General features: G+C 39.7%; 1 protein-coding gene across 1 annotated transcript in view; it reads right to left on the bottom strand.

Moving 5' to 3' along the window:
- Positions 1–484: 484 nt before the first annotated feature.
- LOC103156162 (beta-adrenergic receptor kinase 2) overlaps positions 485–18,246 on the bottom strand; it is a 54,935-nt gene continuing 37,173 nt past the window's right edge. The window contains exons 3-14 of the mRNA XM_007578118.2: positions 13,438–13,511; positions 13,201–13,302; positions 11,339–11,413; positions 10,038–10,099; positions 9,900–9,951; positions 8,007–8,098; positions 7,824–7,923; positions 5,411–5,489; positions 5,086–5,216; positions 3,572–3,666; positions 1,987–2,094; positions 485–599 (exon numbers count right to left, since the gene is read on the bottom strand). Of these exons, the coding sequence (XP_007578180.2) occupies positions 500–599; positions 1,987–2,094; positions 3,572–3,666; positions 5,086–5,216; positions 5,411–5,489; positions 7,824–7,923; positions 8,007–8,098; positions 9,900–9,951; positions 10,038–10,099; positions 11,339–11,413; positions 13,201–13,302; positions 13,438–13,511 (1,070 nt within the window). The 3' untranslated portion in view covers positions 485–499. The remainder of the gene's footprint in view (positions 600–1,986; positions 2,095–3,571; positions 3,667–5,085; positions 5,217–5,410; positions 5,490–7,823; positions 7,924–8,006; positions 8,099–9,899; positions 9,952–10,037; positions 10,100–11,338; positions 11,414–13,200; positions 13,303–13,437; positions 13,512–18,246) is intronic.

The raw sequence follows: 18,246 nt of genomic DNA on the forward strand, positions 1-18,246 counted from the left end.
ATGTCAGTTTTGTTTTTAATTTACAATAATGATGAATCAGATTCGTATTACTTTTTCACCATAAATGGCTGCTCCCATGTCTGTGGCTGGAACAAGAGGCAGAATGCTAAGACTTGATAGAAAAAGGAAATCAGTCACATTTCTGTTTGAACCTTCATCTAGGTTCTAACAGAAATGTTACATAATGAGACACTTCAAAGCCATTAGGCCACTGTTTTCTCCCTGCACTGTCACTGTACAAATCATATTTGCACACTTCAGCTGCCATGGAGGCAGACGAAATGCTTCTGACCCAGTGACAGAGTCCCATCCTTTCATGAGAAACACAGACGGACGACGGAAACATTTCTATCTGAAGGACAAACATCAACCTGGTTATGGCTCCCTTGGAGTTTCCTCACATCGATTGTTCACAAGCGTCCAACAAAAAACATGCATTTGGAATTGAGCACAGACTTTTATCACCTTCTGCATTATAGCATGTTTACACAGAGGAGGTCTACTGTGTAATGAGGGGATATCTGCAGCTTACCATGGTCAGCGTCATGCGGTCTATCTCATGTTTGTCTTTGGTCTTGTGCTGTCTGAAGGGGCTGTGCCTGAAGACGACAGAGAGGAGAAGCTGATGTCACCAGGTGGAGACGAGTAGAAACGGGAAGGAGGAGCGGAAGCGACTAGGAAAGGGTGAAGATGGTTGAGGGTGAACAAAACAGCTGCACGCACACACACATACACGCACACAAAAACAAAAACAAAAAAACACCGCCAACTCAGCTTCTTTTTAAAACATGTCACGCTCCGGCCCCCTTAGTTAAAATTTAAAACTGTGCTCAGAAAACTTCCAGCCCAATAATTCAGAAATGGTAATTTGAAGTGACCCAGATTTGACTGAGTCTAATTAGGATGCGGAGGAGGAGACGGTTCACATCCTGGAAGAAAACTTCACCATCACTCCGTCACTCTGTCACAGCTCTCTTTTGTTGCACTACTTTTGTTTTGCTGACTAATCAGAAGCATAAGAATTATTGTAATCAACTTTAATGGCTTAGAAACTTATTTTATGACAAAAAAATAAAGGTATATTCCCTGGATTTTTTGCAGCGACACAGAATGATCAACTTATTTTATTGTCCAGATGAAGCTGTGAAAGTCCTGAAATCACCATAAATGTAAGCAATAAAAGAGTCACCCTGTGCTTAAAACCATTGTCTTCTTGTGTTGCCAACGATTACTGCTAAATGAAAGAGTGGAGTAATCATTGCTTAGTAACTGTTAGTTTTCCATAAAATTTGGTGAATTACAGTAAGTTCATGATTTAGCTCAAGGGATAATAGTTGTTTTTTTTTTCATGGTTTGGTTATCTTTGCCTGATATTACAATGTGTTTGATAATGTTAAATAGTGACAAAAAGCAAAAGCAGCATAAAATGGAGTAGATACTTTTACTTACTGCAAACTCCAAAGTTTGAAGTATTGACTGTGTCCTTTACATTCATATTCTAATAATGAGTCCTGTAGATAAAAACTATATTTTCCCCTCATACTGGAAACAGTCAGCTTCTCTCTCAGTCACACACACAAACACTTCTTCTTTAAGGACGTGGATCCAAACATCAATGGAAAGACACCTCTCTCTCTCCCACACACACACACACACACACACACACACACACGCACACACACACACACCCTTTACCTGGATTTCGGCCTGCTGGGACCAGACCTCTGGCATTTACACACTCTAGATCAAACACACGCACACACTTGCTCTCATACACAAACAAGATCAAACACACACCAAACAGAAGGCGGGCGGGTGAGAGGAACTCGGAGAGAAGGGGAAGTGAGCAGATTCAAAGAGGCTCGCACAGAGAGCCAGAAGAGGTTTCAAAGCGGACAGGACGTCAGGATGCGGAGGGAGTGGAGAGCACAGAAGAGGAGGAAGAGGAGGAAGAGGAGAGCAGCGAGGAAAGCTGGAGCTTTTTACCCTCTGAGGAGTTTGAAGAGCATGCAGCCTAAAGAGAACCAGTCTGCGCTGCTGTCGTACGCCGTTCCCTTCTGAAGGACCTCTGGAGCCATGTAGCCATGAGTCCCACTGTGACACACACACACACACACACACCCACACACAGCGAGTTGGAGTTACACATTGGTGATTTACAGAGCAAGACAACCAAACAGGAGAGTGGAAAAACGTGACCGGATGTAAAACATTTCCAACAAATTGGTTTGAAAGGAAATGATTTAAACTCATTAGCTGCTTCTACAAGAACAGAAACGTCAATGGCAGTGAGATATCTGCTATACATGCAAGTCCAACTGATGCTGTACAGAAATCAGCAGCTTGTTTTTATTTTTATTTGTGTCAATGCTTTAAAACACATTCCTAAAAATGTTGGATTCTTTTGCTGCTGCCTGAATTTCTGCAGATTGCAAGATGGAGTCGGTTTATCTCCAGAAAATATTAGTCACATCATCCCTGCAGGCGCATTTCATAATGAGTCTGACGAATAAACAACAGTTGCTGTTAGTGAATGATGCTCATAAAGCTGGCTGGGATTTCTGGACTTTCTGATACTGCAGACCAGACGTCACAGTCTTCTCATCTCCAAAACCCAAAATTATTCCAAATAAAGGTCGTGGGTGGAAACAGGTGGTCTGTTTCTTAAACGCACTTCTGACTTGTTTGAAAAAATGTTTTATTTCTATCAAAAATACAGACAAAATTATGTCTAGGACATTTTTATTAACTTGATGTAAATTAAAGTTAACTTAATTTGATCTTCCAAGTTCAAAAAGTGGTCAAAAAAAATATTTTAACACACTTCCCCTCATCACACCGGACATTTGACAAACAAAAATGTCCGTTGACACAACTACAGTGTGTTCCTAATTTCTTAAAATAATAGGAGGGTGTAAAAGTTACCAAAGTAATCATAATTCCAAGTACAAAAATGAACTACAGATTTTGGTTCAAAAATAACTCAAGTGTATTCTAACTGTCTAAAGAAGAAAACTGAACTGGCAGAAGTTATGATTTATAAAAATTCAACATAAATGGCCAGAACACCAGACATGTACACATTGTTCCAAGAAGCATTTATAAAACCGAAGGTGGTGTTTACAGCAGACAGAAGTGTTTACAAATCCAGTTTAAAGCAGTGAAATGATCTGCATTTTATCACTCAATTCATTTTTAATTCAAATCTTTATGGGTCATTTCTCTTAAATAAAGCAGACTAAATTATCCCCCTGATCACAAAGAACTGTCAGGTCAAACATTAAAAAAAAAAACATTTTCCATATTTAGTACATTTTTCTTAAATATATAATTATTCCTCCATGTAGAAAAAACAAACAAACTAGCTGCTGAGATCTTGAATATAAGCAGAGATCAGTATCAGGCAATAAAAACTAAAGAATCGTCACATCTTTGATGCTCTGCTCTATGAAATGAGTGAAGCCGCAATTTTATAACCACCAAAGCAACAAAGCCGCAGATAAAACGTCTCTTATCGACGTTCTTCCTCCTGAGAAATAAACGTTTGTAAGTGTGAGGCACTTGCACTTACACGCTAGCGTGGGGCTTCTTCTTGGAGAAGTCGCAGGCCAGGCCGAGGTCTGAGATCCGAACGTGGCCGTGTTCGTCCAAAAGGATGTTGGCCGGCTGACGGAGGACGACAACAAGCAGAGGTTACCACTTCACATTCTGAGCAGACGCAGACAGCAGAAGACGGCCTCCTGTCCTGGTTACCTTCTGTGACTCTCTCGCTCTGTTTCGCTCTGTTTCGCTCTGCAGCGCTCGGCGTTGACGTAGTATTCGCATTGCACTCGACTGTTTATAGAAGCTCTGAAAATGTTCCCTGAACCCCTGCAAAATCTTGGCTATTGTTATGGCAACCCGTCCAAACAACAGAACCAGAGCTGAAACAGGGGAAAGGCTGAAAACAAGGATTTTTATGTGGGTGGGTGTAGTTAAAGCTCGATGTTCTGCTCTATGCAGTGGCAGCAGGTAGGGGAGATCCCTGACAGACACTCTTTATTCATACTTTTTTTTCCCCTTCTATTAATGTAATTTAGGCAAGATAAAAAGCGTTACGTCAGCGGTCGTGGTTCATCCTGTAACATGATATTAAAAATGTACCAGGCAGTGTTGGAAATTAAATGAAACTCAGAGAGCAATGACTAGATTTGAATTATTAAAACATCTGATTGGCAGTAAAGGGAAACGCTGACAGCCCCATAGAGCGCCCCCTGTGGCCTGCTTGGAGGTGGTTATTCAGTGTGGAACAACCTGCCCCCCTCCCCTCTTGCATGTGGGGGCACTGCAACATGAACTACTTTAAGAAATGACATGAAAACGTCTGAAGAAAATACTGAGCACAACTTCCTTCTTCATGAAATGTAAACAAAAATGGAGCGGCGTCAGAGCTTAGCGATTGGAGTATTTCTCTTTTGTCTTTAGTGAAAGGCCATGTGCCATTTCTCTAACAAGTTTGTTTTGGTTGCATTTACCCAGAATGCCCTGCGCTGTAGTGCACCTCCTGCTTTTGGAGCACTCTCCGGTTCACTTGGTGTTCACATATGCATTTGAACCAAGTCAGAGTTCACTCCAACCAATGCATCGGCATTGCAGCCGATGTAATTTACAAAACTTTAACGATAAAAACTGAAGTATTGCCTCGTTTGTTCACAGAACTTGGAGATATTCATAACACTTAAATAGGAAACCATAGTTTGCTACATTTTATACCATGTCTCCTACAGCAATTACATAAAATTATATTGTCCAATATAAAAAGAAATTTGCTTTCATGCATCTCAACAGAAAATAAACTTTTTAGATTTATATCTAGGGAGTATACATACTTTATTGGCAATTTTCTCAGCTTTAATTTAAGAACAGAAATATAAATATATAGACAGAATAGTAAGCAAAAAATAGGCTTACGAACATTGATGTGAAATTAATTCACATCCCACATTAGAACCGTCACTAGCTATAGCGGCTAATCGGTGTTGTCCTATCTGGTAACGTATATCGATGCGCTAAATGCTACTTTGCATTTCAGGATCAGCGGCTCACCTTGAGGTCTCTGTAGACGACGAAGCGGTTGTGCATGTGCTCCAGGCCCAGGATGATTTCAGCAGCATAGAACCGCATCTCTTTCTCACTAAACACACCGTGCTGGGAGAGGTGGTAGTGCAGGTCGCCCCCTGAACACACAGGAACACACAAAGTGTATCATAACACTGACAACGATGTGCTCTAAGTATCGTCTGAAGGGTGAAGATTGTTGAGGGAGGGAATGAGCCCATCAACCAGAGTCGGGTTGTGCGATCCAGTCGGCCCGTCTGAGGATGAAGCCTCAGAGTTTTGATCTGGGATGATGAGTCAGAGGTCAGCCTACCGTTCATGAGGTCCAGGATGAAGCAGAGCTTGTCGGGGGTGTGGAAGGCATACGTCATACACACGATGAATGGGCAGTCCTGGAAGGAAGACAGACACATCATCATCATCATCATCATCATCATCAATAAGTTTAAACTTGTTTTCATTCAGTGATGTTGTTACATCTTTGATTCAAATTCATTTCCTGATGATCCCTCTGTCTCTGGTCTGAGTCACCATGGCGATAGATATGGTGACTCAGACCAGCACTGACCTTCCATCCATCCTGGACTTTTACAGGTCAGTGAACGCACCACTGACATCTCTGCAGACCCCACACATCCTACACACAAACTGTTCAGACATTTACCTTCAAGCTTCCCTCAGCCTCACTTTCTGATAAAAACAATAAACATCTTCCAGGTACTCTTCAGTGAAACCAAAGTTACCGTTCCAGTCTGTGTACAAACACTCAAACACACACGTACACACACTCGGCCAGCGAAGCAGATTCTCATTGTAAATGCAGCAGCAGTTATGTGTAATCTGTAAACTTACAGAGTAAAAAGAGAAAATCTGGGGACCTTTTACTTGCTTCGTTTTTCATTGTATTTCATTTCCATTTAGAATCAATGAAGAATGAATGAATGAATGAATGAATGAATGAATGAATGAATGAATGAATGAAGAGAATAAGACTGTGTGTAGATAAGGTGGCCAGAGTGTGTGTTATCAGCTCAGTGCTCTTTCTGAAAGTGTCTTGACCCTGACTATTAGATTTATCAAAAACCTTAAGACTATTGTTCCCTGAACAGTTGCTCAGAAAAGTATTCACACCCTCCTACAGGCTGGTTCTGGTTGGCTGCTTACAGCACCTGTACAGATTTGGCGCCAACAGGCTTCCTGTCTGATTCTGCACCGCTGTTCATACTGGGTGGTTAAATAAATAACTGTTCTGAGTTATTCACTGTATTAAAACAAACACAGTAACACTTCAAATCAAAGTTATTTTCTGACTCGTGCAGAAACAAAGCTATTCACTAGCTTTAGTGTTTAGCCTAAACGATGTCAACACAATGAAACATCAAACGCCTCCTTGGCAGGAAGGGATTCGTTTCATTCTTCACTGTAAATATTAGTTTTGATAGTAGAAGGACACACAGCCTGCCGCTGCAACGCTCAGACTTCCAGGTTGACAGAGTGCATTCTACCACCAGGGAGTACAGCTGGTTACATTACCATTCACTGTCATAATGCATCACTCTTTTTATTACAGACAAGAGAGTCTGACTGTAAAAACTGATTAGCTGTTGTTGCATTCGACAGCAGCAATAATAATCCAGCTTATAGAACCTAATGATGTCCTGGAATTAACTGCACTGATTGCTTTTTAGCTAAAAAGTCACAAGATATTTCTGATAAAAAGTTTTTGTTCTAGGATGAGGTGGTCTTTCAGCTATATTGAAATTAGGGTATTTCGCAAAAAAACCGCAATGGAAACAATATTTTTGGATGTTACTACTGGTGGAAAAGACAAAGAAGACGACAACAGGAAGTAGTAGGAAGACAATGGTGCAGTATTTTTTTAACAAACGTATTTTGTGGGATTTTAATTGGATTTCTTATTTTACGGAAACAACCAATTGCAAAATTGTGTCTTTTCAACATTAGTGGAATATTCACAACATTTTGTGCACATTTGTAATTGAAATGCAGTTACTGGCTGATTTTCATACCTTTCTGGAGGAAGCTAAGGTCAGTGAATTGGTTTCACTTGTAAGTATTAGCTAATCTCCCAAAGTAAAGATAATCTGGGCCGATTTATCAGCCAACCGATTTATCTGTTGACTCTTAGTTTATTCTAGTTTTGTTTGTGACCACAATGTTCAACAACTCCAAAATAAAATGGCCACACAACAGGGGTGTGAGATGGCTGTCGCCATTTTTAATTTTCCAAGAGCGTTCACACCTATACTTAATGCTGATCAGTAGATCTCATCTGACCCAAAACTGAGGGTTACTACCAGGTCAGAATTGTACAACAAAACCACTATTCCCCCCTTTAAACAGTTGCTCATGTTGGGTAAATCTGATGCCAGCTGTGTGCTACTGGGGTGGTCTGAGCATCTGTCAGAACCTCTGACATGTAGATCTGTGAATAAGAAAGCTCCCATCAAGCAGCTGGTGTGAAGCCTTTTCACAGGACGGACGTCTGTGAGAAACCGGAGTGTTAAATTATGACTTAGATGACATGTGTTAAAAAGCGCACAACTGACGGACATCAGAGATGAAATGTCAGGTGAGAGGTGGTAACACTCTGAATCGGGTGTGTTTAAAAACCTAACCAACCCACAGGAACTTGAGATAGTGGGGCAATAATTAGTTTCAAACGACTAAAGCTTAAAGAAAAGCCATCTGGAGTCGACACTCACCCCTGTGCTGACTAGCGACAGCATGATTCTCTCGTTGAGCGCCAGAGTCTCGCCCTGCTTCATTTTGATCCTCTTCTTGTCCAAGCACTTCATGGCGTACCTGGAATCCAGAGAACGTCGCAGGCATTACAACAAAGCGGGTGACGCGGCCGGGTTTCTAACTATTTCAGCTGTTTTGCTCACATCTTCCCCGTGTCGGCCTTTCTGCAGCCGTACACCTCCCCGAAGCCGCCCCTGCCGATGATCCGATGCACGCTGAAGTCGTTCATGGTCAGCTGAGGGAGAACAGACAGAGAACAGCAACCTTTTATTTGTTTTTGTTTTTTTTATTCTAATGTTTTGAAAGAACATATAAAACTAAAATTCAGACACCAGTGTGTTATTGAAAACAAGCCATAATGACCATTTCTTTGCTGCAGGAGAGTAAAAACAATCCGAAACTAGAGCTGGACCCATCAGATATTGATATCTGGACCACTCCTGATATTGAAAACATTCCAGATCGGATATTGGTGACAATTTACCCCATCTATAAGGACAGATCTATTCAGTCTAATTTCAGGTCTTGAGACCCATTTCTGGATAGTTTGCTCATTTCTGTTAAGATGAAGGAAAGTGAGGAATTCCAGCTTGGATGTGTCAAAAAAAAAAAAAACACTAAATCAATTATTACTAGTGGTGGTGGGACTCAATTAGCATTATTAATCAAGCTAATTGTAAGGTCTGCAGTTAAGTAATTGCACTTTATTCAAAAACTAAATGCATTTTCACAAAATAAGCAACATTTTCATTTCAGAAACCCCCTTTGCTGTTAAATTATGAATGAAAACATGCGAGCTCAACAACAACATTGTTTTTAATCAAATCTATTCAGGCTAATTCTATGCTTTGGGCTCTGAGCGACATCATTCTTTAGTAATTATTTTACATTATTTAGAAATCCTAACTGGACTTTCTAAACCATTTGAAAGAAGGTTTGTTGCAGTTTGTTTATTACATGTTTAACCAACTAGTCAACCTACTGATTCTGTGTTTCACATCGGCTGTTCTATTCCTAAAAGCCCGAACTGAACAAATTAAACCTGTGAAGCCATTGGTGAATCTAAGTGTGCTGCACTGGTGCAGAGTTAAAAAATTAATTTGTAATTTAGTCCAGAAATGTCTGTGTTTTAGAAAAAAGAAATGCTTTTCGTCAATTGAGTTGTTTTTCTGGATCGGCATCGACTGATACTAAACCTCAGATATCGGTATTGGAAATGAAAAAAGCAGACTGGCGAATCCCCAGCAGAAACAACAGGAAGAATTACCAATGCATTAGGAGGAAGTTCATAAATTCATAACAAATTATTGGGTCATTTTATAATCATAGCTGAAATGAGTTCATAGTTTTTGCTTTATACTTTTAGTTTCTGCTTAGGCTTGAGCTTCACATAACCACAAACGCTTTCTGGCAACTACACAGCTTTGACAAAAAACCAAAGTTTTCTATAAGTTTAGAAGTTCAGCTTAAGAGCTTTTGAACATACAATCACAAATATTGGCATTCCATGTCATTATTTAGCCAGCCATGCAGGTCTAAATACAACGTTTTTTTTTGCTTTGCATTTGCATACTGCTTCCTTTACTTTATCCTGAATACATGACTAAGACATAAAGTAAAAAAGAATAGAGTAATAAAGTGAATATGGCGGTGGCAGCATCATGCAGTGGCTGCTTTTCTTCAGCTTAGACAGGGAAGCTGCTCAGACATAATGAGCTAGTTTATGAAGAAGAATGAAAGCTTCAGTCTCTAGTTGTGGAAACCTGACACCTGCAGCTGTCACTGCAGCGTCTGCATGACAAAAAATGCACACCACACTTTTCAGATTTCTAGTTCCGAAAATGTTGAGAATTAATTTCTCCCTCCACTTTGTAATTATGCTCGACTTTGTGTTGATCCGTAACCTAAAATCTGAATGAAAGCCACTGCAATCTGTGGCTGTAACATAAACATACTCTGCCTTCACATTGCACTGTTTCAGGTTCTACTTCGATCAAACCTCGTGTGAGAGGTGGACGTCACAATCTCGTACTCACATGGATGTTGAGTTCCACGTTCTTCCACTGGCAAAACCGAGTGAACTTGTCACTGAGGTCAGAACAGAAACAGGGTTAAAATGGGACCGTGCCAGCAGTGAGAGCCATGGCTGTGTTTCCACACGTTCACCGGCTCACCTTTCAATGAACTTCTGGAAGATGTTCCCTCTCAAGCTGTCACAGATCTCCACTATGTATGGCTGCAGCAGAGACAGAAAGAGGCTCAGCTCAGAAGCCTTATGAGAAACATTCACTTCTGACATGGACACGCAGCTCATGTCAGAGTTTCTAGTTTTTGCTCACAAGACCAAAGAGAAAAACAGTTACATTTTTCAAGCATCTGTTTTAATAAACGGTCAACAGTTCCAGCTGAATGTACGATTTAAATATTGAGTAATAACACGGGAAATACTGGCATATGCATGGCGTATTTTGGAGTTGCAATGAGTCACAGGGGATAAGTGAGTAAACAGACTAATAGCCAGGCGGTGGGCTAAAAGAGGAAAAGAGTGATTCGATTTACCAAGATGCAGGCCAACTTTTGTCTGGCTTGTTCTGGACTTATTCTGCTGGGCCTTTCCTTCCAACAACGGATACTTAAGAGTAAGGCATGTATAACTATAAAATATGAGACTTAATCTGGATGGATAGCATTAATTCAGTGAGGAGAGTATCAGAGGTTGGCAGATAGAGAGGAAACACAGTGAGGTGTGTACTGTAGCAGCTTACAGTGAAGACAGTAATGAGACGGTTTCTAATATACAGCTACAAGGACTTTTTAGGAACTGGAGGAAATGGAAAACTCTTCTGACTGAGAAAAGTTAAAACAGCTGAAAGGAGTGTGCTTGTTTGTTGCTATGGTTTCTCAGTTTTTTTCTTGTTCTGCAGGTGTAGAAGTAAACTTCTTGGGTGTTTTTTCTTTAGCTTTCTTTCTCTACTACTTCTACCTCCTTTGCCATTAAACCTTTTTCCCCTCCTCTCTCCCTTTATTTTCCGTCTCTGTGTCCATTACAAATGAAATAAACCCAAAGCCATATTGTCAAACAGGACATGTTAAAGAAAGTAAAAGACAAGCAAAGTCTGTTGCACACCATCAGACACTGCTATATTAGTTTATTGATTCAAGGATTCCTCAAACATGCATGAAAGAATCAAGGCAACACTCCAGATATGTTTTTGATGAAGGAATAACATTATGATATGTTATAAAGCTCAAAAAGTCCATTTACAACATGGCAAACTGACCCAAAGCATGACATAACTTCCACCGTGTCTAGAGACAGCAGTCTCTCTTTCCTGACCGGATTCATACTTTGCTAAGTATCTGAGCAAAACTGTGAAAGCAAAAGTTTCACATCTATTTTGAAAAGCTGATTTTAGATAATCTGCTTCCTGTTTGGTGTAAAAAGGCCCTCCCATGTGCTGGGAGTGCGTTTTACCTGGAAGAGAGTTGGGGGGACCATTTTCTTTGCCAGATGACTCTGCACATGGTCCACTGCCTTCTTGGAAAATGGCTGCAAAAAAAAAAAAAAAAACACGGGGTGATTAAAGATGCAATGTGAACAGTAGTTTCAGTTCTGCTTCCTCTGTGCAAGAAGGCTGTCCCATGGGTCAACATGCTGCTGCTGCTGCTGGGAGGCTCCAGAGGTAGCTGGGTGTATGTGGGCCGTTTAAGTTTAAAGTTATCACATCAAAATAATTATGACTCAAAAAGGTCTTAAGATGTTTCTTTTTTGCAAAAATGTTTGGTTTACTTTCTTAGATACTTGTATTTTTTATCAATACTGAATGCTTGTTTTGTTTTTAACTCTGAAATCTCAAGATGAGAAAGGCATTATAAATCAAATGTATTATTATTAATATTAGTTATCCACTTTAGTTATGTGCTACTTTGTTCTACAGCATAAACTCTGCTTAAATGCGCATTGAAGTTTCTGATTGTAGCACACAGAGTTTTTAAGAGTTCGGGACTTTTTGCAAGATGTATATTTTGTGTCTGCAAATTTGTGTTGACTAATCTAGAAACATTAAATTAGGAAAAACTGTAAAAAACTGCAAGCTGTGAACTGAACTGAGATCAGCAAAGCAAAGCATCCATTCAGGTGAAGCTGCTATCTCAGACACACAGCCAGAGGGGAAAATGAAGCAGCAGCTGGATTTGTGTTAAAGGTGTTCTTCCCAGCACCGCCTACCAGTTAGGATGATTCTGGATAAAATCTACAGCCAATAAAAAAAGAGGCGAACTCGACGGATGCCGGTGTCCCGTTTAATCCGGTTTTAGTGCTTCGTGTAGCGACATCAGCGTTTTTTTTTTAATTGTTTGGCCTAGCTGACACAAGATGAGTATGGAAGTATTTACACACCTGCATCCTGACAGGGACATTTGCAAAATCAACTGATTCCCCTTCATGCAGCTGGGCAAACAGACAAGACTTTTCTGCAAAATGAAAAGTCACTATCAACCAAAAAAAGGAGGTTTTTAAATGTAATGCATTAAATTCTTTTTTTTTTTTTTTTAAGTTTATACATTAGGTCATTTGATTAATTGTGGTATTTTAACTAGCAGTCTTTTTGTTTAGCTGCCTGGTAAAGTAAAAACACATGACAAACAGGTCATTCATGTTAAAAACAACCAAGCATCTGGATGTGTAGCCAAAACTAAGAGTGGTGAGATTGCGATTTCTGTGACTTTTTTCACAAGCCTTTGTTTACGTCCAGATTTACATAGTCTGACTTCTTCTGGTGCAGATTTGTGATGCATTTCTCATGTCAATGACGTAAAGGTCAGATAAAATGCAGTGTTCAGACTTTGAACACTCTCGAACGCTCATCTGATTTAGTTCCACATATGCATGTGGCACAAATCAGAGTTTTTGGGAGGTGAAAAGGTCAGAACTCGGTTGTTCAGAGCGCCATGAAAAAGTCAGACACAGGCCACATTTTGGGAGAAAAAATAAAATAAAATAATAAAACATCAGATTTGAGTCGCATTCGCTTGCTGTGTGAATTTAGTCTTTGGTAGCATGTGCTTCAAATGGGAGGATTTTAACCAGAAAGACTGACCTTGGCAAGTTGCATACAGAATGGTCTGGTTCAGAACTTTCACAGCAAGATATGCCATTTAAAAACACATAACAGCAGCAACATGGAACCTGATCTGAGTTAATGAATCATTCCATTTGATTAAAGGAGCTGAATAAATCCCCCGACAGAAATGATTCATTTTCTGCTTTCACTTGAAGTCAGCAGCATGCTGGAGGCCGCCTGACCGACAGCAGGCGTCCTCTCTGTGTATTCTCACATGTGAACAGGACAGCAGCTCCTTCATGATGTAGATGTCATAAATCTGCCGGCTGCGGCTCAGACGCTCGTCCTCAGAGTCCAGCTTCTCGTACTCCTTGATCTGAAACAGAAACGGGACTCAGATTCACAGGGCTTCTGGGGGGGCCATATGTGGCTGAGCTGGATTATAGAGGCCTAATGCCACCCACCCACCCACACACACACACACACACACACACACACACTTCCGACTTACTTCTTCGTAGAACTTGAGCTGAGGCACAGCCTCGTCAATCTCGTTCATACAGAAATCTTTAAACAGCAGGAAGCCTGGGAAAAAAACAAAAGACACAAAGTGGTGAGAAAAAGAACTACGTGTTCACTGATACAACTGATAGAACTGTTCCTAATATTATCATCACTAAATAACATAACAGCTTTCCATATAACGGTAAAGTGATTCCTGAGTGACCGTCCAAAACAATTCATATATATAACTAATAAAATCATGATCCCTTTAAACCACCATCTTTTAATTTGGTGTTAAAACAGTTACTTTTGTTTCCCACAGTAACATGAAATATGCTCCGTTTTAAGAAATGTGTTTAATTTGGGGAAAAAGAAACGTTAGAGAATCACTGCAAACTTCTATGTATGAAAGATCTAGCATAGATATGACCAAGCTGTAATGTTTCTATGTTGCATTTGAGATCAGAGTCTACAAATGGCCAAAGTCTCACTACCTCTGAACCCACTTCACAAAAAAAATTAAATAAAATGAAATAATTGGAGGGGGGAGGACTTCTCAGATTGTTCAAGTAAATAAGACATTGGAAAGCATACTCTGAGTGATTATGACAATGTTTACACTAAAGTCACAGACGGACAATGAACAGGTCAGATGGATGGATAGCTGCTGGCTAACGGATTGTTTCATGAAGACACTTGAATCAAGTTCTCCATTTCTCTAGGCTGCACAGGAAGCATGCACTGGTAGAAATCCTTCTCCCAAACATACTAACATATATTAATACATACACAGGCAGGAAGCATGATCCTCAGTCAGAACAAACAGCAGCTCACAGAATCTGTGAACCAAGCTGCAGCCTAAGAAACACAAAGGAAGGAAGCGGCCTGTTTCTGCCTCTGGCCTCACTGGTATGCTTACCGTCAGTTCAAACAAATGCTGCATTCACGGTCATTACGGAACAATTAGCAGTCAGTGTTCTAGAATGAAATCCGTTGTCTGTATTGTTTCCGTTTCATTTGCCGTCACCATGCCACACTCGATGTGCAGAATGTTCAGACTTTTCTTTACAGTCATTTGTAAATAACTTTATACAGTTATATTTCAGGAAATGGAGAAAAAAAACTACAAAAGAGAAGAAAAAAGCATTCTACTTCATGAACAATATTTCAGAGCTGCAGAGCTGCAACTAATTATCGATTATTCTGACAATCAATTGATAAAAAAAATGAACTCTGCAACCACTGCAGCCTCTTATTAACAATATTAGAAATACATTAAAAGACGCCATTGAACCATTCAATTTCTTTTTAAATAAAACACTTAATTGTGTAAAATACAACTAGAGTTCTTTAGTGAACTATTGATTATTTGTAGGAAAGGATGAATCTGCAGCTAAAATATGCCAGCATGTGAATACATGTAAATCATATCAATACAATGTAAATCTGCTGCGTTGATTTATTTTTTATCAACCAATTAATAATTAGATGGCAAAAGCTACTTAATAGATTTTTTTTTCTTTTTTTTTTAACAGAATTTGAAACAAGTGAAGAAAAAAACAAAGCTAATTTCAGAGTTCTGGGTTGAACACAGATACACGTTTTTATGTCTTAAATGGAAAATGTGAGTTTTGGCTCAATTAAACTTTCTCTTCCAGCAAAACGGCCTTTTTTGAGTCTGTATAGTTCATTTAACGATTAATCAATTACTAAACTGGTTGACAGTTACTTCAGTAATTGATCCAGACCTACAATATTTCCACTTTTATAACCTTAGTATTTGTAAGAAGAACATTTCAATTTATTTTTATATTCCAGCCTTCTTAAAAGCTTGATGTGTCTAAAACAATCTCCAACTATCAGAGCTGAAATAACTCCAGGATATTTACCATCTAGTCATTAAACATCCAGTGAAACAGAGGCGGCTTTCTTTATTAAAATCAGACAGATTAGCTAAAAACATGGCCAATATCTCCAATGTCCCGGCGAAGGACAATATGTCGCTGCGGGGCGTCCCTGAATCCTCACCGAAACGCCACGAGGAGCTGAAGAGGTGAAAGAAAAACTCTTCCATGTTGCCTACAGAGATGAGACCCACTGTTGCCATGGTAATTGCGTGTGCGTGTGTGTGTGCGTGTGTGTGTATGTCTATGTGCGAACAATGGTGTGAAGACACAGATTAGATGTCGAAACGATCACATCGCCCTCCAGGAGGCCCGCTCCGATATTATGGCCGGCAGTCGAACGGCTTTCTAAAAGCTGCATGCGAGACGTTTCACAGCTCCCCCGGTGGTCGTAATACAGATTCACATCAAAGGGGGGAAAGGAGAGGGATAAAAACAGAGAGGTTTAATGAACTGAGAGGCTCACTGCAACATGTTGCAGCTTTTATGTAACACGGAGCTGAGCAAACCACCTGATTCTCACTGCATCCCGAAGCCCGAGATGCAGCCAGTTTCTAACCCAGGGCTGTGGGACAAAACGTCATCTCAAGAGAACTAGCAAACCAAAAAATAAAACACTATAGAAAAACTACAATCTTTGAAGGCTTAATTGAGAATTTATTTCCTGTTCAGCAATGAATAAAGTATAAAATACTTCAATTAAACAATTTTGTAGGTAAGCCATGCATTGTACTGTAGATCCAAAACTTCGGAAGAGTTTCGTATGATGGTGTATGGGACACTGTTGATAGAAAGAAAGAACAAAAAGAGAAGGTATACATCTCAACAGTAATTTGCGAAGTGGAACATTAAGAAACCACACCTGGAATACTTGATAAACCAACATAACTTAGTGAATAAAATCAGGCCAAAGTTCATCGACCTTGTCAGAGACTAAAAAGGTCATATAGAAACTCTTTACCAGGCATTACTGCTGCCAGAGATTGCTCAACAGTCATGTGTTGGTCATATTTCCACATTTTGGCTGAGTGTTTCCTATTTATAGAAGATGGTTCAACATTCCCCAGCTGGTATATACCCGAGTTTACATTTTCTATCTATTCCAGAAAGCTCTGACATGAAAAAGCAGGAGATCCAAAGGTGAACCTTTAATCTTGGCTGTAGCTAAAGCAGACGCCCCCAGTGTTCCTGTACTCAGTCCCCCTGTGGCTTCATCCGATTAGAGCCAGGTATTAGCAAAATTAGACTGTTAATGGGATCCACTGTTTACACCAATCCTGACCCGGACGGAGACTTAACCTTGCCCATAATTCCTGGGATTCCTTTCAGGAAATATATTATTTTCTTTTTCAGAAACAACAGTTTTGACTCTTCTGTTTTTAGTTAGTTTTATTTTTTTTATCTGGTTCATAGAAATACATTTGTCAAAAAAAAATATCACATAGCAAATTCTTCCATACACTGGTAGCTCTGCCTTACTGGAGGCGCAAAAATCAGAACATTTCAAAGTCCATACCTCCTGCACGGAGGGGAGAACTGTGGCTTACAGTGGCCCAGCTCAAGGCACTCCAGGCTGGGATGGTGGCAGAGGATTGCTCCCATCCACTGGTGGCTCTGTGCCTCACAAGATGCATGAAACTCAAAGGAATTTCTAAGTCCAACCCTTCAGCTTAGAGGTGAGAACGTTTTCCAATTTATGTGAAGTGTGGTCTATGCTAGCTTGAAACCTCTGCATCTCTTTAATACAGTCATGTATTAAAGTCGTCAACACCTGATGAAATTAGGCTTTGCGTAGCCTGGTTGATTCACACTAAGCCAGTAGATAAAAACAATTCACTACCCCCCCAAAATTTGCTTAAAATCCACATGACAACTGGATGGAAACAGTTTGTGGATTAAACAGAATTTAGGGCTGCTGTCCAGACAATAGCTGCGTTTCCACTGACCAAGTAATTGCACAATTTGACATTTTGAAAACAAATTTGCTTTATGGAAACACGCCAAAAACATGGTGTGGCATGTTTTTTAATGCTTTATCGCATCACCAGACCTATTCATCTGTGACTGTAATTATGTTTCTCATTTAATAAAAACACCACAATGGCAAAATTGTATTTTGTTGACAATAACAGAATATTGTCAAAGTCGTGCGCACATTTGTAATGGCAAAATGCCAAATGAGTTTTTCAAAGGACATCAGAAGCAGAAAAAGATGAGATGACTGCAGCTTTAAGACAAACACAGAGCACACACATCCTCACTAACAGAACATTAAACAGCTTAATAAATGGCAACATAAAGTAATAATGTCATATGGTGACTTCACATATCCCAGATGTTATGAACTTAATTTATCCATGCTAATGTAATATTTAGTCAGTTGGACAGAGTCTTGCAGCAGCAGATGTTCACACTGGACACTAATGACACTGGTCAAATGACTAAAGGTCACTCAGTGATGGAAGCACAGATGAGACAGGAAAGAAGAAAACAGACATATTGTTACTGATATTACCATCACAATAATTAGCAACATTATTGCAAGATTATCGAATATTGTGCAGCTACAGAATCTGATTATTGAAAATAAAGTAGCTCTATTTAAATAGAAGAGCATTACTATGCAAGCTTAGGTTTGTTCCATGTATAGAGCGCTTTACAAAAGTATTCACACGCCCTCAGAGCTGAGAGGCCACAGAAGAGATGAGCTACATTTATAGCTAGAATAATTGGGGTGTCGTAATAAAAGGGGGCTCAGCATAAATGCACACCACACTTTTGAGAGTATTTTTTTAAAATGTAAACATGGATCATGGATATGATGGGCAAGAGTTCTGTTTGGGATCATTAAAATATTTTTTAAATGAACAACTTTCTTTCAACTAGCTATGCACTGTTGTTTCATTACATAA

This window comes from Poecilia formosa, unplaced genomic scaffold (genome assembly GCF_000485575.1).
Source record: "Poecilia formosa unplaced genomic scaffold, Poecilia_formosa-5.1.2 Scaffold467, whole genome shotgun sequence".
NCBI lineage: Eukaryota > Metazoa > Chordata > Actinopteri > Cyprinodontiformes > Poeciliidae > Poecilia > Poecilia formosa.